Source organism: Amphibalanus amphitrite, unplaced genomic scaffold (assembly GCF_019059575.1).
Source record: "Amphibalanus amphitrite isolate SeventyFive unplaced genomic scaffold, NRLGWU_Aamphi_draft 001583F_arrow, whole genome shotgun sequence".
Taxonomy (NCBI): domain Eukaryota; kingdom Metazoa; phylum Arthropoda; class Thecostraca; order Balanomorpha; family Balanidae; genus Amphibalanus; species Amphibalanus amphitrite.
Window position 1 is genome coordinate 71222 of NW_024883076.1, and position 22300 is coordinate 93521.

General features: G+C 46.0%; 1 protein-coding gene and 1 long non-coding RNA gene across 3 annotated transcripts; one reads left to right on the forward strand and one right to left on the reverse strand.

Moving 5' to 3' along the window:
* Nucleotides 1–4552: 4552 nt before the first annotated feature.
* Nucleotides 4553–8590, forward strand: LOC122373987 (NAD-dependent protein deacylase Sirt4-like). 2 transcript variants are annotated; one of them, XM_043352476.1, is made up of 3 exons: nt 4553–4581; nt 5917–6642; nt 7376–8590. In XM_043352476.1, exons 1-3 carry the CDS (start codon nt 4564–4566, stop codon nt 7688–7690), a joined length of 1059 nt encoding a protein of 352 aa, XP_043208411.1. In that variant the 5' UTR covers nt 4553–4563; the 3' UTR covers nt 7691–8590. The 2 variants fall into 2 exon arrangements, with proteins under 2 accessions (XP_043208411.1, XP_043208412.1); XM_043352477.1 differs by having other exon boundaries at nt 4560–4592.
* A 7160-nt stretch (nt 8591–15750) lies between these two features.
* LOC122373989 lies at nt 15751–21990 on the reverse strand. Its single transcript, XR_006255136.1, has 3 exons — nt 21750–21990; nt 20650–20782; nt 15751–16423 (listed from the first exon to the last, which is right to left on the reverse strand). It is a non-coding gene; the product is annotated as an uncharacterized LOC122373989 (long non-coding RNA).
* Nucleotides 21991–22300: the final 310 nt, after the last annotated feature.

Genomic DNA, 22300 nt, shown 5'->3' on the forward strand with positions numbered 1-22300 from the left:
CAGTCAGGAGTCGAAAGTCGTCATTAGTGACTCGTGAATGCGACCGAGTTGCAGGCAGCTGGGAGTTAGGATAAGAGTGAATATTGTTACCGAGATACTGGAGACATGAATGCATCCAGGAGTCATAAGTTATAATATAAGTGTGACCGGTGGATGAGTCATGAGTATGATCGTGTTCAGTAGTCATTGTGAATGGACGGAGGGACATGGAAGTTGGGACTGGGGAGTAATGAATATGACCAGGTATCATGAGTCACGATTCGTGAATCGCGACTCGTGATTTATGGCTGTGGCCGGGACTCAGTCCTCGGAGTGACTGATGTGGCCGGGATTCAGAGCTCGGGAGCTCGGGGAGCCCTGAATGTGACTGACGCCGGGATCCCCGGACGACAGGCGGAGGGCACCCGGCCAACTGGGCCTAACGCGTAGACGGCAGATCTGAGTCGGCACGGCCCAAGGCCAACGCCATGGGGGCAGTGCGTGAGTGCGCCAACTCGCAACTTAGTAGTGGGACTGCCAAAACGCGACTGGTCGTGTGGCAACAGATGATCACTGGTGTGTCAAATATGTTCCAAATGCATAGCTCTTTCACAGAACCTTTCAAATGCATTAACCACAAAAGATTCAGCTTGATCTGGTCAAATGGCATTACCTCTTAGAATGGAAGATCTCTTTTTTCATAGATTCTTTTATGTGCCTTCAGGCTTGTTTCCTTGGCTCCACTCTGTTTATGAATGGGGCACTAATATTCCCCTCATATACTATGATGCTATTATGTTAAACAATGCATGAAACCAACACACCAGCAAATTTGCACAGTAGGTAGGTAATAGGTAGGTACTAGGTAGTAGGTAGTAGTTACCATGTAAGGATCCATTATTTCACACAGCATCTGCACCATCCAGGCACCCACATCAACAGCACTGGACACTGACACCAGTTGGGCAAACTGCAGGGAGGTAATCTAAATAAAGATTAATCAAAATTTAGATTATTTTATGCCCATATTTGGGCATTTGAGCAGCCCTTTGCAGAAACAGCTGTGTAGTGGCCCAGGAGTGACAGAATCACATCACTCTTTCACAAAGCAAAGTTGACATAACAAACTTCCTCTGAAACACCAAAACAGCTCTTAGAAAAATGTTGGGGTTCCTGAATTATGGTGGGAACATAATCTAAATTAAGATCAAAAAATCAGCCTCAATGGGGAAATAATCTATTGTTTGTTTGTTTATTGGGGCTTTATGTCGTCAGCTGACTAATCTGTATTTAGATTACACAATCAGCTGAATAATCTTAAATTAGATTACATTCAGCTGGCCTAATCTAAATTAAGATTATAATATTTAGCATCTGAGGGGATATAAACCCCAGTATTATGATACAACAATAAGAGACGCTGGAGTGCCACGTCGTGTGCAGGGAAATAGCCAGTCTAGCGCAGAAAAGAAAAATACAGCACATTACCAGGATTTCTGTAAGTATATTTAACTTATCTTAGAGAGTAAAACAACAGAAATTAGCAATAAATATTTGTTTTTTTAGGCTCAAAAGCCTTTTAAGGTATATAAGGCAGGGTGAATGTGGAATAACAACTTAATGTACAACCACCTGGCCTAATAATGATTTTGTCCCAGGTCGTTGCCAGCAGCACTTCCGTAATCACAGAGGTAACTCAGCTTTGGTCTCTCTTGGGACCTATCATGACCCTCAAAAATTATTGGAAGGGTAGGTACCTAGGTACCTTGTTTGATTCCCCAGCAGTGCCATATATTGCAGCCCTCTTGGGCACTGCCTTGGCCCCGGGCATGCAAATTTGAACAATTCATACGTACTGTTGAGTTTCGGGTTAAAATACCCATAAAACATTCAAAGCATTGCAACTATAAGTAAAAACTGCACCCCAAACTACACACATAGACTGACATTTCAAGAAAAATATTAACAATCTAAATACATGATTATATCTGGAAATATGACAGCATAATACAATGTTTACATTTTCAGGGAGGTGTCCGAGCAACTCATTTCTACTCACTCAGACAAAGGTATTTGATGAAATGGCACCAAAGATTCAGGATTTGTTTAATGATGTCTAAAGTTGTCAAAAATAACAAAAAATTGTCATGTCTTACAATATCTCGCAAAAAAACTAGGTTGAAATGACTGAGGGTAGAGCTGCGTCACTTTCGTATCAAACACACTCACCGGTTTTGTACGCTGATAGCGCGGCAACGCCACACTTCTACCTCACAAATTTAATTTTGTTGGGTGAATAGGATGTTACCATCATTTTGGTACCATTTAAGGACCATTCCATCGAAAAACACCGTCAGGAAAAAATTATTACCGAGGGGATACACCGCGCCACGGACATCGCTAGATCGCGGCCGTAAATCGCCGTAGCAAAATTGCAATAAATGCGTTGTATTTGGCAGATCTTTTCAGAGTGGGATTGAATAATTGAATATTTCTTATCTCAGATATGCCGAAAAAATATTCTGAACATTTAATGAGTACGATAAAACAGGAGTAAAAACAGATGAGTGCACTTGCCCATTCCTCGGTGACCTTGACTATTCATGTCCTAACTCCCAAAGTCCAATTTCAAATGTGCCGGTCCATTCGCAATCTGTAGAATCGAGTTTCGTCTGTACCTCAGCAAAAAATCTCACCGATATGAGCATTTCTTCGACCGATATGGAGGGTTTGAATGTGGACATGTCGGAAATATAATCTAAATATTGATTATCACTCCTTATATGGTCATCGCTCCGCCCATTTTCGTGACATCATAATCTGAAATTAGATTAAAGGGACCCTCCCACCTTAACATTAGATTTGAGTTGAGATAGCCAAAATGGGGTCCCTGGCTCACAATTACCGGTTTCGGCACTCACAACATCGAGAAATGCCTTAAATCGGAAATATTGAATTTCAAAATTGCAGCATTTTGACAGCAATGCTTAGGAATACCCCTCTGAATGTGTGACGTCAGCGCAAATATCTAACGATTTTGAAATGTTTGACTAAAACGGTTTGTAGCACGCGGTGATATATGCTATTTGCGCGCAACATCTGCCGCAAACGCCGCACTTCTAAAATAAAGTCGCTAGAAACAGCGGAGATCCCAAAAAAGTAAACAAAAGTAAAAGTCTAATATCTTGAAAACCGGTGAATATTTTTCGGTGAAATTTGGTAGATATTCGTTTTCGCTCTTCCTGAACCAAGCGACATCACTTTCATGCCAATTCATAAACTTTTTTGAAGGTGGGAGGGTCCCTTTAATCTTATTTTAGATTGCCTCCCTGCAGTTTGCCCGACTGACACTGGCTGAGTGCCTCTGCATGACAAGATCTTGCAAAAATTGCCCAAGATTGTTGTACTTTTAAGTCTGGTTTATCACTTATTCTGATACAGATATGATGTTTCATAATGGAAGGTAATGTCTCTCTTGAAAGTATCGCACATCAAGGTCAACTGAGGGCTGGCAAATACAAATCACTGAACCAGCTGACCTGGGGAATGGATGAGGATGTCAATTGGCTCGGTGCAAGCTCGGTGACTCAAATTTGGCAGCCCTTCCTCAATCAGGCTTGATTGATCTAGGGCACTAATGCCGGTTACTATCAAGAGACTACACATTGAATAAAAACACACCAGCATCACTGAATTGGAATAAGTGAATAAGTGATGTGGATGACAAATTTGAAGAAAAAAACTGAACTGTGGTGTGATGGGCCAGACTGCCACACAACAAACCAATGAAATAATTGACAGTTAAATCACCCAAATAATACTTAATTTTCATGTATTTCAATTACAAATAAAAAAAACAGGTACATATTAGTAGACTTTTCAGTAGACCTATATCAATAGACCCACCTGCAGAAGCAAACCAACTGATTGCAGATGATAACAATTAAATTGTATCAAGGCAAACCACACTGAAAAATGGATAAAATATATTTTGACAAGGCTTTGATGACATCACAAAACAAATGATTGATTGCCTTTTTCGTTTCTTAGGCCAGAAACAATTTAGCCAAATTTGGGCCAATATTTTCACAAAGCGTTGAAGGGTCAATTTTTAAGTACTTAGGACGCAAAAATTGTAAAACGAACTCATATTTGATTTCATGAACTAAATTCAATAAAATGTAAGGTTAGCAGTCTATGACATCATCGTAATGCATTTATTTTTATGTAGGATCAACATAAGGCAAACCTTGATATTTTCTAGCAGAAAATATTTGTGAAATGAAGGTTTATTTTACCCTGGAAAAGTTTCCCTAAAACAACAAGGAACAAATGCGAAGCTTTTAAGTTAAAAATATTATTTCCTGAAAGTTAAGAGTGAAGAAGACGAAGAATTGAAAAAATGAAAAAGAAAATTATAAATTGAGAGCGTTTTATCTTTTTTCACTATATTTTAGTTTGGCCATTTCTCTTTCTTACGAAAGTAATTTTGGGAGTTAGAGGATTTGGCAGTAGTGTTTCAAGATCTGACTGGCGCAGTAGCTTCAAAATAAATCCTCCATATTTTGTGTACACAAGTCGGTTATGCAAGCCCATGTCAATGTAACGGTTATATAAGTTTATATGGTTATTACTTATTAGTAAAAATCTGGGATAGATATTTTACATTTATCAATTGTCATTTGTCATATGAATGTTGATGCGTTCCGTCCTGACTTGACTCACGCTTCAGCAATAAGAACATCTAATTTTACGGGTCTTCGATGAAAAAAGCAGAGCTGCTTATGCTACAGCTAAGTAAAGAATACGGATGAAGAGTAACATGCGATTTAAGGCCTACTCGTACACTGATACTGAGCCAAAGCGGAAAGCCAGAACACTTCAATTTTCGAAATTTGGACATTTCCGTGACTTAAGTAGGTACCTTTCTATGGAAGGGTAGGATCATTTCCCTCTTTTTCGCTCTTTTAAAACTGAAGAAAAAAGAGGGATTTGAACAAGGGTAGGAATAGTCAAATATCCTTACATACGAAATTGGCAGTAATAGTATTGGTATATGAAAGCATTCCTCTTTGACGATGACAGAAAAGAGATGGAGCAGAACAAGGATGGACCATACCAGCTCTGGAGGCTGAGGAGAAAACTGGTGACAGAGGCGGATGATGAGGAAAGGGCTTAACCAACAACCTAAGCTTATCCTACTACATAATGCCCTCCCACCCAACCTGTGTTTATAGGGCTAGACCCGTGCAAAGGTGTCAGTGTGACCACGTCATCAGCATCAGCATCAGCATATCAATGTTTGACAGAAGTTGTAGGTATGTTTTGTAAATATTTAAGTCAGTATTCTTTTGAACTCTTTGCAAATTCATAGCTCTGTGATTCAGGCCCTCATTCAATCAGAGACAAATTATCAGACTTTTTGTGAATCAGAATCACTGTTCATTGGTGAAATATGAAACCATGCCATATGATTATTTAAATCAGTGTTAGCTGATCTAGAAATGTGAAAATTAATGCTGTCATGTCACTTGTCAGGCTTCTCCAAATTCTCTCTAAATCTTAAAAATGCTTTGAATATGAATTATGCTGTCTTATGCATGCAGTGCACCACACTAATGTCTCATAGTTTGTGTCACACAAACAGTATTTCAGTTGTCAAGCCATTGAACTTGAATTAGAATAACCTAACAAAAGCATTTATATCAGTCATGTAGTAACTAAGTGACTGAGCATTTCTGAAATCATTGACTAGGTATTATTCCCGGCCAGAACCCTATGTCTTACATAACTTTGCTACCTATATAAAGGAAAGCTGACAGAGGTGTCATCAGCCCAGGCTGTGATGTCAGAAATGAACTGTCACTTATGCAACATTTAAGCTCTCAAGGTGTTCTCGCCATCAGCTAATATGCCATGTTTGCCCTTGTTCTATAGGAGGGAAGAATAATGATGGCATGGAATAATTGTGGTATGATGTGTGCCAGTCTGAAAGGCATCCACTGGAGCACCAGAACTGGAAACTGCTTGAATATCCAGTTGCAGCATCTAAGAAACTACTGTGTCACATCTCTGCTCAGAAGGCATTCTGCTGCAACCAATGCTGCTGCAGCAGAAGCAATCACATTTGTACCGCGCCACCAGGACACCTCTACAACAGAGTTGGCGGAGTTTGAGCGTGTGCTGCGCCGCTTTCCGCGCCTAGCAGTGATCACAGGCGCCGGGATATCGACAGAGAGTGGCGTGCCCGATTACCGTTCCGCCGAGGTGGGGCTGTACGCGCGCCGCGGCCACCGACCCATCACCTACCAGGAGTTTGTCTCGTCGGAGCCGGTGCGGCGCCGCTACTGGGCGCGCAACTTCGCCGGCTGGCCGCGCTTCTCCTCCGTGCAGCCGAACGCCGCGCACCACGCTCTGGCCGAGTGGCAGCGGCGTGGCCGGTGCTCCTCCCTGGTCACGCAGAACGTGGACGGCCTGCACACGGCGGCGGCCGGCGGGGAGGTGACTGAGCTGCACGGCTCGTCACACCGGGTCCGCTGTCTGGGCTGCGACTTCACCCAGTCGCGCCATCAGCTGCAGCGGGTGCTGGAGCGCGCCAACCCCCAGTTCGCCGCCGAGGCGCCCGCCGCTCTCCGACCTGACGGTGACGTCGAACTGGACCAGGTGAGAATGTGGGACGTTGAACTAGACCAGGTGAGAATGTGGGACGTCGAACTAGACCGGGTGGGGATGCTGGACGTCGACCTAAGCCATGTAAGAATCTGGGATGTCGAACTGGACCAGATGAGAGTGTGAGACGTCGAACTAAGCCATGTGAGAATCTGGGACGTCGAAGTGAACCAGGTGAGAATCTGGGACGTCGAACTGAACAAGGTGAGAATCTGGGACGTCAAACTGGACCAGGTGAGAATGAGGGACTGGACCAGGTGAGAATGTGGGTCGTCTAACTGGACTGTGAATGAATGTGGGGCGTCGAACTGGACCAGGTGGGGATGTGAGATGTCGAACTGGACCGGGTGAGATTGTGGGAGGCTGGTCACTGGTCAGTGAGGTCGAACTGAGCCAGGTGAGTATGACTACATAGTCAGGCTGGGCCCGTTGTTAGTTTTAGCGGGACCGGATGGTGAGATATGGGATCGGAGTAATCGTGTAGAGCAACTAAAATCTACATTGTGTGAAGCCACTAGGCATTCTTGAGATATTTTGCGGAGATGATGAAAACGTGTTGGATCGATGGCATGTAAGAAAAGGTTTGAAAGTAATCAAACTCGTATGATATTCAAATGATAGCGTAATATGCCGTCATTTCTAATAACTTTTCTCTGACGAATCTGTCAGGCTAACCGGTGCGTCGATTGTGACTGACCCCTCCTTGATCCCCCCCCCGTGCCCACAGGACCAGGTGAGCCGGTTTGTCGTGCCGCCCTGCCCCGACTGCGGCGGACTCCTAATGCCCGACATCGTGTTCTTCGGTGACAGCGTGCCGCGGGCCCGTGTGGATTCAGTTCGTCAGGCGGTGGCTGACGCCGACGCGCTGCTGGTGGTCGGCTCGTCACTGCACGTCTACTCGGCATACCGACACGTGCTGCAGGCTGTCGAACTCGACAGGCCAGTGCTGATCCTCAATATTGGACCCACCAGGGGAGACAAGCACGCCTTTTATAAACTGGACGGCCGCGCTGGCCTGGTGCTGCCCCGGCTGCGTCTCTGACCGGGTGCGGTAATCGTGTGACGAGGGTTTAGTGTGGAGAACTGACTGTGACCCGACCATCGAAGTCTGCATGTGTGGTGCCTGCGACACAGTTTGTGACGTGTTGTGAGACACCGTGTGTCTTTTGTGAGGATTTGTTGGTGTATGGTTCGATCGGCCGATGTTTTCTTTTTCATTTTCCGATGAAAAGGTTCACCACCCGCTTTTGCTGGCCGTTGCAAGACCACTGTGCACGAGGAAAACTTGTACTATCTGAGCCGCCGGCTGGCGAGTAGAAGCCACTGTGGTTAGATGGTGTTAGACAAGGGACGGAATGTGTGGCCACCAGCGCCAAGATATCCGTATGTTTGGACAATGTTGGCTTTGATGACGAATTTCGATTAGTAGGCAGTGACATAAACAGGACACTTATGCCCATGGCGTTGTAAATGAGGACACCATTCTGTTAGTGCTAAACGGCGCTGGTGGTGGTTTTTATTGTTGTTTATATTTGAGAAGCGTACACGTTTTCGTTCTTTGTCATCTCACTTTACGTTTGTTTTTGCTTGCATGTGATAGATATTGAGAGAAAATGTGTTTTACGGGCTAGAGTAGGCACCATTCGTAAAGACCACGTTTTGGGTGGATTCTACCTCCTATTCATAAAGCCTACGTTGACTTGTGTGATACCATGTTATGTACAGGCTGCAGTGTCCCTAATGATGTAACTATTGATGTGCATGATGGTGATTGCCTAGAAATTTTAATCGTTGATATGAATGCTTAATGTCAAATGTGCAATATGCGCAATCCACGGTTGCCGAAATGTCATTGTTTAGGATGTTTTTATGTAAATTTGTGACTGATGAGTGATGAGTGCAAAATATGAATCCATGTCAATATAATAGGTACAACCTCGTAGTCGTGCGTCTTGTTCGACCGACGCTGGACGTCCAGTGTCGGTCCAGTCGGGTCGGGCTTTGAAGTGGATAAACAATTTGGCGAGCACTACTGTTGATGGCAGGGTGATTCAGTCATTGATGGCTCTTGTGCTAAGGCCGTCTTTCCGTGTCAGGGCATTCGCTGAGGGTTGTGCCAGTTTTCACTGGTGGCCTCTCGTTTGGTTGAAAGTGCTCTTGTTCAGGAACCGTACTGGCTCGACTGCCATCTCGCCGTGCAGCAGCTGGAAGACGGTGATCATATCGCCTAAGTGTCATCTGTAGTACAGGGAAGGGAGGCGGAGGAGGCGTAGTAGGTGGGGTACTGAAGATGTCTGATGTCGGTTAAATGACTTCATCGGAACCATATAGATTCTGGGTAATCTGGCGAGTCTAGTCTCTGTTGCCTGCGGGCTGGGCTTGTTCCAGTTTACTGTGGTCTCGCCTGGAATATTCTGCCAAAGGTTCCCATATTAAGCTCTCATTCTCAAGAAAAAGTCCGACCATGGTCTTGTATAGACGTATAGCAGGGAGAGGGTGGCATTCGATGGTAATGAAGCTGCAGCATCTGTTATGATTTCGCAACGGCAGTTGCTGTCCGCAGGCGTAACTTCGGGTAGATATTGATCAACATGACGACGCCGAGGTCCTTTTACTTTTTCAAGCCTTTCATGCCGTCAGTAACAGTGCTGCTCAGCAAGCTCAGACGATAGCAGGGGCTCCGCCACGGTTTTGGGATTGGGGGGGTCCGACTCAAAACACAAAACCTCGCTGGCGGATCCAGGGTGGGCATTTTGGGCGAATTCATCCTCCCCCGCCCTGCAGCTCCCGAAGATGATGAAAGCTTGCCGCTTTTCTAGAGCTCAAAGAAAACTTAGTATTTTTTTTTTCGGGATAATTTTGCTTTAAACTGAAAACCCAAGGTTCAATTTGCACAAGGAATCGAAAACCGAGAAGCGGAGCCCATTGACACCGACATGGCGGCCTCTCAAATCAACGTTTTTGAAGAATGGAGGCCACTGTTGCGCACTCCAAGGGCGGTGTAAGCCATCAGACAGAGCATTAGGCTCTCAGTGACTGGCATGCGCTTGGGAATTCAGGGACCTTCATAGGCGCTCAGATATCTACGTAGGCTCTTAGCAGTGGCGCACCCAAGGGGGGGCCTTGGGGCCCGCCCCCCCCCCCCCCGCTCGGTCATAATTAGGAGGCCCCCTGAGCACCGCTTAGGGTACTTTTACACTTGACTTTCCTGCCTAACCTACTATAATTCTGCACAAGATGCACTATCTGGGCAGAGGCCAGGAGGCCCCCTCTGGTAGGCGACCCTTGATGGGCAGGAGGCCCCTTCTGGATGTGAGGCACCTTCTCACAGGAGGCCCTATCTGGGCAGGAATCAAGAGGCCCCCTCTGGCAGGAGATCCTTCATGGGCAGGAGGCCCCCGAGGCTCCCTCTGCACAGGAGGCCCCCTCTGGTAAGCGACCCTTGATGGGCAGGAGGCCCCGTCTGGCAGGGGACCTTTTATGCACAGGAGGCCCCTTCTGGATTTGAGGCACCTCTCACAAGAGGCCCTATCTGGGCAGGAATCAAGAGGCCCCCTCTGGCAGGAGATCATTCATGAGCAGGAGGCCCCCGAGGCTCGCTCTTCACATGAGGCCCTTTCTGGACAGGAGCAGGAGGCCCCCTCTGGCAGGAAAGCCTTTATAGGCAGGAGGCCCCTCTGGCAGGACACCTTTTCTGCTTAGTAGGCCCCTTCTGCATGGGAGGCTCCCTTCTGCACAGATGGCCCTATCTGGGTGGGAGCCAGGAGGCCCCCTCTGGCAGGAAATCTTATACTGGGCAGGAGGCCCCCTCTGGCAGGAAATCTTATACTGGGCAGGAGGCCCAGAGGTTTCCTCTACTTAGGGGCCCTTTCTGGGCCGGAGTCAGGGGGCCCCTCTGGCCTCTTGCAGGAGACCCTTTCTGGGCAGGAGGCCCTCTCTGGATGGGAGTCTCTCTCTGCATAAGAGGACATATCTTGGCAGCAGTCAGGAGGCCCCCTCTGCACAAAATGTCCTATCTGGGTAGGAGCCAGGAGGCCCCCTCTGGCAGGAGATCCTATATGGGCAGGAGGCCCCGAGACTCCCTCTGCACAGGAGGCCCTTTGTGGGCAGGAGCCAGGAGGCCCCCTCTGGCAGGAGACCCTTTATGGGCAGGAGTCCCCTCTGGCAGAGGACCTTTTATGCTTAGGAGGCCCCTTCTGGATGGGACGCTCCCTTCTGCACAGAGGGCCCTATCTAGGCAGGAGCCAGGAGGCCCCATCTGGCAGGAGCTCCTTTATGGGCAGGAGACCCCGAGGCTTCCTCTGCACAGGGGCCCTTTCTGGGCAGGAGTCAGGAGGCCCCTCTGGCCTCTTGAACGAGACCCTTTATGCCCTCTCCTGATGGAAGGCTCCCTCTGCACAAGAGGCCCCTTCTGGCAGGACTCTCTCTGGATCCCCTCTGGAAGGAGACCGTCTCTGGGAAAGAGGCCATCTCTGGATAGGAGGCCCCTCTTCACAAGAGGTCCTATCCGGGCAGCGCCTCGCCCTGGCAGGGCATTTTTCATAACGCGGCCTGGCAGAGGGGGGGGGGTCGATGCGACCCCCCTCGCGATTGGATCCTATGGCACCTAGAAATACCAAATTTGGTAGGTAGGTGGCCCTCTTAAAATCCTCGTCCCTGTGCAAATTTGGTTGCTCTAGGTCAATATTTAGGGGTTTTTGGGAGGTATAATTGTAAAAAATTTGCTAAAACAGGTCAAAAGTTTTCGCTGATAACTTTTGATCTAATTAACCCGCGCCGGGCAGGTGCTCCGCGACTTCCGCGCCGGGCCGGGGGGGGTGTCTGAAAACCCCCCTTCTAACTCGGCTCCTGGGTCACGTAGCGACACGCGGTAAGCGGCATTCAAAAGAGCGTCCAAAATAAGTACGAAAACACTTCAGTCATTTTTTGGGTCAGGTCAAAGGTCAGGTTACCAGAGGTCACCAAAGGTAAAATGTTGGCTATTTCAACATTTTGGAAACTGCCAACGGCTAACTCGGGAACCGATAGAGCTACAGCGCCGCGGAAAAGCGCATTCGATAGCTCTTTTGACGCTCTTTCGCCAATATGTCCTCAGATTTGACCTCAGGTCAACGGTTTAGCCTCCAGAGGGCAAAAACTCCAAAAATAGCCGTTTTTTACGAACAGTGTTTTTCGGCAATAACTTCTGACTCAAAAAAGCCACGACATTACTTTTGCCAGAATCGTGTTCCTCTTGTCAAAACGCGTCGAATGAACTATAAGTTGACCTTGAAAAGTCAACTTAAAAATTTGACCTCAGGACCTGACCGGAAAAGGTCATGTTGCATATCAGTCGATCCGCATCGTCGAGCCGAACACATCTAAGGCGTTTTCATCGCTCTATCATGCCTCTATCAGAAGTTATTAGCAAAAAACTGTTAGATACTATTCGTGACCTGAGATGACCTCGGGGACATCTCAGAACGAGGGGTCACACTACGGGTCACAGGTGCAATTTTCGGGTTCAGTGTGTCCATTTTACCTACATCCCGATGTTTGAGAGTGTCTAGAATGGCGTTCGTGCAAAACAGACGCCTTTCAATTTTCTCCCATTGAATTATAATAGAGAGGCCGCAAAATTGACCTGACCTTAGGTCACCGATATCGAAATTCCGAGATACACGTTTAATAGGTTTTTATACACGCTTTTATAGGATACACGAGATACACTGTTACTCTCATCAATCGCTGAAAGTTTCAAGGCAATCGTGCGGTCGGTGTAGCCATGACGAACATTCTAATTTGTTTCTGACCTGACCTTGAGAGACCTGGGTCTGAAATTTTCACAGCATGTGCGGAAAAGATGCACGAACAGGTGTGTTAAAAACGGCGGCGCGGAGCTGCGAAAAGCCGCCGGGGGGGGGGTGTTCAAACACCCCCCGGCCCGGCGCGGGTTAAGATAGAGCAAAACAAAAGCACCAGTGAACTCAGCACGTCAAGGCGTGTCGAATGATATACTTTTTTTGTTTGCTTAAGTGTACTTAAAAGTGTAGGTATTAAAGTGTACTTAAGTGCACAACTTAAGTAAAACTTAAGTCTTAGGAATGGTTGAAATGCTTAATGTTGCATATCATTCGACTCAGCTGTTCAAGAGGAACAGAATGATACCATTTTGAAACCTGTTCTATTATGTGACAAGTTATCGGCACAAACGTCATTTGACCTGAGTTGACCTCATTTGACCTGAACCTTAGATAAGTACACCAAACAAAGAAACACCGAGTGACATTATGTTAAGTACTGTGGTATCAAAGAACAAAAGGGATACAACGAAGCGGACATCTCTATATTTTCCGAATAGGAGTTATTTGAATATTTTCCCATAGGCTTAACATTACGACGTAATGACCCCTAACTGACCTCAGGTCAGTGACATAAAAAACGAACTACATATTATACAGCTCGGTGAACTTAGCACATCCTGAAAGTTTGAAGGAAATCAGTCCAAAACTGTGCGTTGGACAGGTACATAAAAAATTAAATTTGACCATAACCTTGTACCCGTTTTTCTGACATGGTGGCCTGACCCAAGGTCGACCGGACCTGAAATTTGCAGATCACATGAAAAAAGGTTGCCCCATAGGTTGTGCCAAATTTAGCGGCGTTGCGCGCCGCCAATTTTACGCTATCTTTGAAAAACCTTAGGGGGGGTCGCATCGACCCCCTGCCAGGGTGAGGGTTAAGCTTTACTAATAACGCTAAGAACGTCACCAAACATACAGAGGCCGTCAAAAAGTAAGCCATTTGGAGGCCCCCTCGATAGAGAAAAGGCCCCCTGGCAAGCGGAACACGGAGGTCCCTTTGAGCCCGGGCCCCCTCCCCTGGAAAATCCTGGGTGCGCCCCTGGCTCTTAGGCCAGTGCCGGATCCTCCAAGGCCGTATTTAAGGAAAGCGCAGGGCTTTAGGAGTCGTTGAAGGGATTTGAAAGCCCTGCCCTCATACATATAGCAGTATGGAGTCCTTAGAGACTGACATTCAGTCTCTGTGATCAGAGAGTGACCTAGCTTGACCTGAAAATGGATATCAAAATGCTGCAATTGAATCAAAGGTCAGGTTATGCAGGGGATCCTGTAAGAGTTGTGATTTGTAGACGTATCTCTACCGACCTGCATTCAGAGTCCTGTGCAGATTATTGCAGATTACCTCAGAACGGTGTGAGGCTGCTTAGACTAGTACGGTGCTTGAAAGACCGGCTTAACCCCCTTCCCCCAACACTATCGGTTCACCTCACATGGAAAAAGGATTCTCAGATCGATTTGAAGCTCTTTTGGGGCGGGTATTGTGTCTATGGAGGTGTCCTGCAAGCTGGACCTCTCTCACGAAATTATAGCCGCGAATTCTAGCATGCTGAGCTAATCCTATAGCAATCTTAAACGCATTCATTTTAATAACAAAATGGTAGAATAATGACACTTCCGTACCTACATATAGGTCGGCGAGAGTTGAGTGCTTCGTGTGTCACATTTTAAGGGATCCCTACACTTCTAGATCTTAAATTCCTTAGCTTTGCGACTGCACTGAAAGAAAAGTACACCCAAAATTGGAATAATTTTACGGTGCCTAAATCTCCAACCCTAAGTGATCATTCTACTCCCCCGTGTAAACTGCTTTAACATGGGCGATTAGCGACTATTTTTACCACCGGGTGTTGTCAAATAACTCCCATGAGCTTAAAAATACACCCACTCTGGAGTAAAAGTACGGTGCCTAAAAGTCCAACCCTAAGGAATTATTTTACACCCCCGGTGTAGGGGAGTAAAGGCGAATAAAGCATGCGATTTACGAGAGTAATATTGCACTCCCAGTGTAATAATATCAAATCGGATTTCACCCCCTGCTTCTGAGTGTAAAAAAAGTAAATAGCATAAATACACCAGAGTAAAAAAAAGTTGAAGGAGTAAAAATAAATCACATTATAATTCACGTTGAAACAAAAACTCAAAAAGATAATTCTATGACTGAAAGGCTTGGAGTAAAATTACCCCGAGTTAAATATACGCTACTGTTTCAGTTTACCCTCTGGTGTATTTCTATGTCTAGGCTGCAATGTAATGGTATATCGTCTGCTTATACATACTTTGAACCAAAATTCATGATGAAGTCAAACGGATGGCATGCGATGACCATTTCGGATAGTATCGTGTAACCATGAGATGTCAGATACGCTATGGGCAGGATACGCATTGTGAACGCGCGGTACGAGGGATCCGAAATTATGTACAATAAATAAAACAGTGATGTCTGCCAGTCGGTGCAATAAAACGTGACTGCTAATAATGCAAATAGTAATTAAGAAATATCATGTTTAACACATATCATGTATTGATCATAGTTCAATCACAGTACAATCACTGGCTTCGATCTCGATGAGTTTGATTACGTTATATCACAGACACTTTGATCACAAACAAACCACCCAATCACTTTGTTCTATGTACATGGGGTTGCGCAGTGCGCACGTAAAATACCCGATTTGAAACTTGAATTGGCTAAGGGATAGTTAGCCCAGTTAGCTTCCAGCATAGTTAGCCAAATTGAATATTTTCATACAATGTGATACACGTTTGGGAAGACATTCTTCCAAGTTTTAGATAAATCCATTCACGTTCAGCTCAGTTGTGCTGTGCACCTCGACGTGACTCCTATCGTTTTTCAGTACTTTCTCGAGGCGCTCGCGGTACGCCAGCGCTGCTTTCTAGCGCATCTCGACGGTGATCTCTGCGAAGGCGGCTCTGAGCCGACCGTGTAACTTCGGAATGTTCGCCGTCTGCGTCAAGTATGCATACGACTTCACAGACCCCCACATGAAAAAATTCACGCGCGGGGTGAGGTTGGGCTTCGCCCAAACTGCCCTGGCCACCGCACTCGCCCAATTTGCCCTGGCCACTGCGCTAGCCCGACCTCACCCCGCGTGTGATTTTTTCATGTGGGGGTTTGTGAAGTCGTAGGCATACTTGACGCAGACAGCGAACATTCCGGAGTTACACGGTCGGCTCAGAGCCGCCTTCGCAGAGATCACCGTCGAGATGCGCTAGAAAGCAGCGCTGGCGTACCGCGAGCGCCTCGAGAAAGTACTGAAAAACGATAGTGGTCACGTTAAGGTGCACAACTCAGCTGAGCGTGAATGCATTTGTCTAAAACTTGGATGAATATCATCCCAAACGTGTATCTACGTATGTACATTGTGTGAAAATATCATCAAATTTGGTTAATAATCATGGAAGGTATTAAAGTTTCAATTCGGGGGTTTTCCGTGCGCCACCCTGTACTTTGTACTCTTGGCGCTTAAACATGAAAAACTTTGAAACATGAAACGCACGCAGACCACGCAGTATACAGTATACACTCTTCGTCTGTGGGTCTGTGCTAGATCTGAGCTGCCGACATGACAAGAGTGGCGTACCGCAATTGCCAGTACTCTCGCACGCGCATCTTGCACTCTACTCAGCCAGGGAGCACACTATCTTCTACGATGCTTTACTTAGTGAAATAGATGTTTAGGGCCTTCTTGTAGAGCACCTCGAAGAGGCACTTGCATGGTCAACAGAACGGAAGATAAAACACGGCATGAGTTGCAAGGATTGTGGCAACTTCACCGACCTTCGACTGTGGCAGCTCGAACTCGCTCTCTGAACGTTGAGGCGGGACGACTGAACACTCACGGAGCTCTGCTCGTTCTTCAGATCGTCCAGCGTCGCCCCGCGCCCGTAGGCGGGTAGCGCCACCAGTTCGTCACCTGTGAAGAGGAAAATAAATTAACAATGATTTCCCGACACAGCGGAGCCAGGAGAATAAACATTATTGTATGGTTACTCCCGTTGAAGCCTCAGCCCTTCGGGACCCGTCAGGAGCGCGGCTCGCTGCCCTTCCGTGGTGCAACTGAGTGAGATATAAATTGTCTGCATGTATTCACCGGTTCAGGATGCAATACGTAACATTACTTTTACTATTGAGTAAAGATACATCTCAGATATTTGTATACGGATAGAATCAAAATGATAAATCACATAAAGTTTTAATTATAATTACGCATCTTCAAGTCATGAATAAACATAGTGTACTAATTTCGCCGGGACCAGAGAAAGGCCACAATGCCAACGCTGGTAACTTGTCTGTAAAGAGGGACATAAAGTAACCAATGACCCCGCATTCCGCAACCACCGTTGACCGTTCCCCCATGTGCGTTATACGTAGGTAGGATGAGAAAGTAGGGGAGAGTGGGGCACATTCGTGCAAAAAATAGATAAATCCATATATCTTTTCTTTGGTTAGTGCAATGGCAAAATTGTTGATTATAGTATGGAAAGGAACTATTGCATGATATTTTTCCTCTTTAAAAGTTATCCTCTAAAATTATTGCTTCTATTAGAAAAAAATGACTTTTAGCTGAACGTTTGCACGAAACTGCCCCACCTATGGGGCACATTCGTGCAAGGGACGGGGCACTTCCGTGCATCCTGCAAGTGCAAAGTTCGAGAAATTACCGGGCATTACCAGAAATTTACCAAAGGAAATTGGCAGGGGGTCATTTCACTTGATTCCTTTCGACAAGAATGCATTGCACAACATATGTAGACAGAATGGGGTGGCCAACAAGAATGTGCCGGCCTCCGTGACCTCGCCAAGTTCGCGTGAACTACTCGTCACGACGTCGCAAGCAGCCGAGACTGAGTCAGGCGAGCGTCATTATAGTGAAACCTATTACAGATAAAGTCATAAATCGCAAAAACTAAAAAAATATGCACGAATGTGCCCCCAGGCAGTGCGTACACTAACCTGCCCCACAACGTTATTTGTAATATATTTCAAAACTTCTTGTTGAAAAAATGACACTTTTTCAACAAACAAGTTTGCAGCAGTTCCGTGAATAGAGTGAGCTTCTTCGCCCCCAATTTTGAAAAGCTGAACCCATTTCCGAGTCTGGATCACGAAAATGGATGATATGAGAAAAGTTTGGAAAGCTCACGAACATTACAAATTTTCCAGTTCCAGTTTGGTAAATTTTGACATTTTTCGATATGAAGGACGAGTGCGTTCGATCTATTGTGGTTCCGGACATCGCGTTTGTGTTCCTTCAATCGTGTGTCGAGTCACATTTTTCGATATGAAGGACGAGTGCGTTCGATCTATTGTGGTTCCGGACATCGCGTTTGTGTTCCTTCAGTCGTGTGTCGAGTCACAAACGCGATGTTCGGAACCACAATAGATCGAACGCACTCGTCCTTCATATCGAAAAATGTCAAAATTTACCAAACTGGAATAGTGCTCATGTCATTGAAAAAGGCATGTCAAAATCGGTGAGAAAAGCTCTGGAAGCAGCTCACATCTGTTTCCAAGATACAGTGAACGAAAAACCTGGATTCTTCACCTGGGCAAAAGCGGCTGCAATGTTGGCACTAGGAAAAAAATCTTAAACGATTTCTAAACGAAAGGTGATTGGCGAACTTTGAAAGACTCTGAGAAAAGGCGAGCGAATTAAACGTTCCGACATTGACATTGTGACCTGTAGGTACATTCATTATATAATTTAATTTTCAGCATATCAAAAGAACGCGACAAGAACAATAGCGTGATGAATGCCGTTCTCGGTTGAATCAAAGAATGCATTTCGAAACCTGTGCCCGATGTGTCGACTTCAAACGATTTATACCGATTGTTTTTGATACTGTGTTTTTAATTTAACCCTCGCCCGCACATGCCATTTTCCCATCCTAGAACGCACATGGGGGGTGGTTGCCACCCCCCCCCCCCGCGCCATTTCGTTCCTGTTGGAGATAGAGCTTAGCGGTAAAGACCAAAAAGATTCTTTGGGAAGAGACGAATCCAACGATACCCAGTTTTACCTTCTCAGGTCAGTCATTGACCTTCCAGGTCAGGTCAAACTAAAAAATGTTGCTGTTTTGGGTCACCGTTGGATATCAAGTGCGCTGCTTATCAAATGCCGATGACGATGGTGTTTTCTGGTGCCAAGCCAGCTAAAACCTCTTTGTCACACTACCCGACCAGAATTTTGCTGCTGAGGTCATTTCAGGTCAAGTTAGGTCAAGGTCAATTATATGTGTTTGTATGTCTGTGTGTGTCTGTGTGTATACTGATGTGTGCACCGATTGTTTTTGGGTCCATATTACATGAAATCATGATCTGAGAAGCTTTTACCAAAAATGCAGTCAAAAAAATTCACAAAAAGTAAATTCCGCTTGCCTAAAACGCAATTATCTTAGATGACCTAGGTTGACCTTGACCCTGACCTTGACCCCTGTACATCGTCGAACAACATGTTCCATGATAGGTGGGAGGTAATACTGGCAAAAAAGGCCGAAATCAGGGTGTCAAAAGCTCACAAGGCCCATGGCAAACGCAAGATGTTGAGAATTAGCCATTTGGGTCATGACATGACCTGAAAACAAGGTCATATCTCCGAAACCAAAAGTCACAGAAACTTCAAATTTTCAGTGGACATCAAGAAAGGATAGAGGAGCAGCCATACGAAAAATCAGCCCTCTACCTCTAAAAATGTTGAGTGCAGAGCAGAAAGACTACCTGGGGGGGTGGCAACCACACCCCCCCCCCCCCCCCATGTGCGGGCGAGGGTTAATTAATCACTAGTATCCACTGACGAAGGCACCCTGTGGCCGAAACGTCTGGTTTTAGGAATTTGACTTGTGTTGCCATCGATCGTGAATAAAACTCAATGATTATTTACAATAGACCTTATAGCTGTGGCTACCAGAAATCAAAGCCCACAGTTGTATAAACAGTCAACAGATATTCGTCGGTCCTCGGACATTCTGAGAAAAATCATCGATCAGATTGGCGCATGCCTTGCGGTCCGAGGAGCTATCAGCACAGATTACAAATTGGACGGGGGGGGGCGCGTAGATTGGCCTGCTACATCTGAAAATGTAAAAAAAAAAAATAGCGCCCTCTCACGATCACAATACCATAACCCGCGCACCGACGGGGGTCTGCGCCAACTTCGTACCGACGGGGGGGGGGGGCGGATGACTGCCCCCCCCCCTGAGATCTCGAGAACGAAGCAAGATAGCGACAAGAGGTAAGCGGCAAGGGATACGCACGGACAAGGTCTACAATTTTTACTAAGGTCATTTTCAGGTCAGGTCAAAGATGACGTCACAGGGGTCAAAAAAGTCAAAATAGCGGCGCTAGGTATAGAGAGAGTTTTTCTCGAATAACTTTCGAACTAGTCAATATAGGAACAAACTAAGGGCAGCATCGTGATCCTCTCGTCAATCCGCATCGAATGATATATATGTTGACCTCAAAAGGTCAAGGTCAAAGGTTGACCTCAGGTCACGTGAGCTCGAGGTCATCATGCATATCATTCGATGCGCCTTGACGAGCTGAGCACAATGAGACCATCCGCGCGGCTGTATCTTGTTCCTGTACGGAGTTATTGTCAAAAAACCGCTGGTGACCTTTGATGACGTCACATGACCTTACAGCTGCCCAACTGCAAAACAGACCTCAAGGTAGTGAAGGTTGATCGTATATGAGGTCATGTATGGTTTATGGGGCCATTCCGACCCGTTTTAGTGGTAAAAACAGGGAGTTGATTTTTCCCCCATTGACTAATAATGGGGAGGTCGAGAAATTGACCTTGACCTTAGGTCATCGATATCAAAATTATGAGATAAAAAAATTGTAGCTACTAATGACCTTATAACATCCTGCGACTTTCAAAGGCCTCCGACATCTACTGTAGCTCTGGCACGGTGACAAAATTGCAAAAAAGTGACTTGAGGCTGGGTCATTCAAAGTGACCTGGTGACCTGACCTTAAAAAAAGTTAGGAGGTTCAAACTTGCACACCATGTGTAAAATTGATGAGAGAATAGTCGTACCAAATTTCGCGTTCCCGCTATTTGCGAAAAACCTCAGGGGGGGGGGGGGGGGGGCAGAATCCGCCCCCCGTCGGTGCGCGTGATAAGTGATCGAAACTCACCGTCGGTGATTGGCGTATCAGGGAGGACGTTGGCCGCATACTGCTCACACACTTGCTGGATGTTCGTAACTTTTTCCTTTAGCTCTTCTGGCTCCTCACGAGTCCCCATAATCAGGGTCAGATCGTGCCACAACTGAAATGGAAGGAAAACAAATATTAGGCAAATATAGAGCGTGCAATCACCAGTAGCGTCGCTAAAATGGGATCTTATAGGAGCCGGGAAACTCTGGTGTCGCATCGAACGAGCTCAGGTGACCACCTGCTGAGCATGATTTTAACTTAATTCCTGTGTGGCTGGCTCCTACCTACAAAAGGCCTCCGATCTAGAGGGCATCATCTCTTTTGAGGAGTCAGAGGGCCGAGGGGCCCTAGTGGTCACTGGTCAGACACAGATACCATCGGCTATTCACAGGAGGCCCCAGGTGGTAAGAAAGACCCCAGCTGTCAGCGAAAAATAGAAGGAAAACTATTTATATCACATTTTTTGGCTGTAAATTGATAATGGTCAGTCTGACCAGCAAGTCACTTTCACTGTGACCAAAAATGGGTTAAAGGGACTATCCCACCTTCTAAAATGTTGTTAAAACCAGTTAAATTGTGCCCGACTTTATAGATTGGATGACCAGGAACACGGTTCTGGCATTTATTTTTCATTAAACATCTTAGGCTTCCCATATTCCAAACACAAACTTTCAAATATGTGACGTCACAGCCCAAAATTACCTCCTTCCCCAGGCCACATTACTGTCATAAATCTGATTCTTTTTACTCTGTAGGCACCACAACAAAGTTCAGACCAAGTTTTAAGCGATTTTTCAACGAACAAACCCATTTAAATCAGAATGACTAAACGAGGTGACGTCACACTAACGGTCGCTCTATGTTGAAGATAGGGCCTTGTACAAGCCCATTTTCAAATGAAGGGAACGAATTTCTTCAACACCAAGAGGTCGCGGGGGTTGCAACCTTAGATACCTAGATAGTGGTTTCTGAACCTCGCCGCAAACTTGGCTATCTCAACTCAAACCCCATGTTAAAGGTGGAATAGTCCCTTTAATATAAGGCAATATCCTGGCCAAAAGATACATTTTAAGTCTTACCTTTGTTGTTCACTGCTTGCCGCGGTCTTGGTCGTCCAGTAGACACTGCACGCTTCACCTGCACGCCACCCCACGCTTCACCATGTATCCATCCAGTTCAAAGTTTCGACACAAACGGTAAAATGGCGGTACAAAATGGCGGTATAAATTGGCCACGTGGAACACCATAGTAAAATAACGCCCCGAGCTGTAAAAATACAACACTGAAGACTGAAATAACCATGTAGCATAAAACCACACCTAAAAATCCCTCGCTTATCAAGTCCACAGTGTAAATTTACTCCATTTAGGTTTTGCGATAATCAGCTGAACCACGCAAGTGTAAATTTATGCTACCAACTAGCCATTTCCCAGCCAGCAATTTTGCTCCGGGCCCAAGCAGGCTCAAGTGCGGATTGCCCGAGATTTTAAGTCGGGCTAAAGTCGGCTAGGGCTTGGGCTTAAGTCGGCGTATGACACAAAAACGCCGACTAAAGCCCATGCTCTGCCGGAGGTATGCCCGCTCTGCGAGCTCCGGACAGCCGTAGCTTAGCCCTAGTTGAGCGACGATT

Bases quoted from the DNA above. Each gene is read 5' to 3' on its own strand.
- LOC122373987 (XM_043352476.1), top strand. The intron at 6,643-7,375 runs GTGAGAATGTGG...CCGTGCCCACAG, and splicing joins GTGACGTCGAACTGGACCAG to GACCAGGTGAGCCGGTTTGT.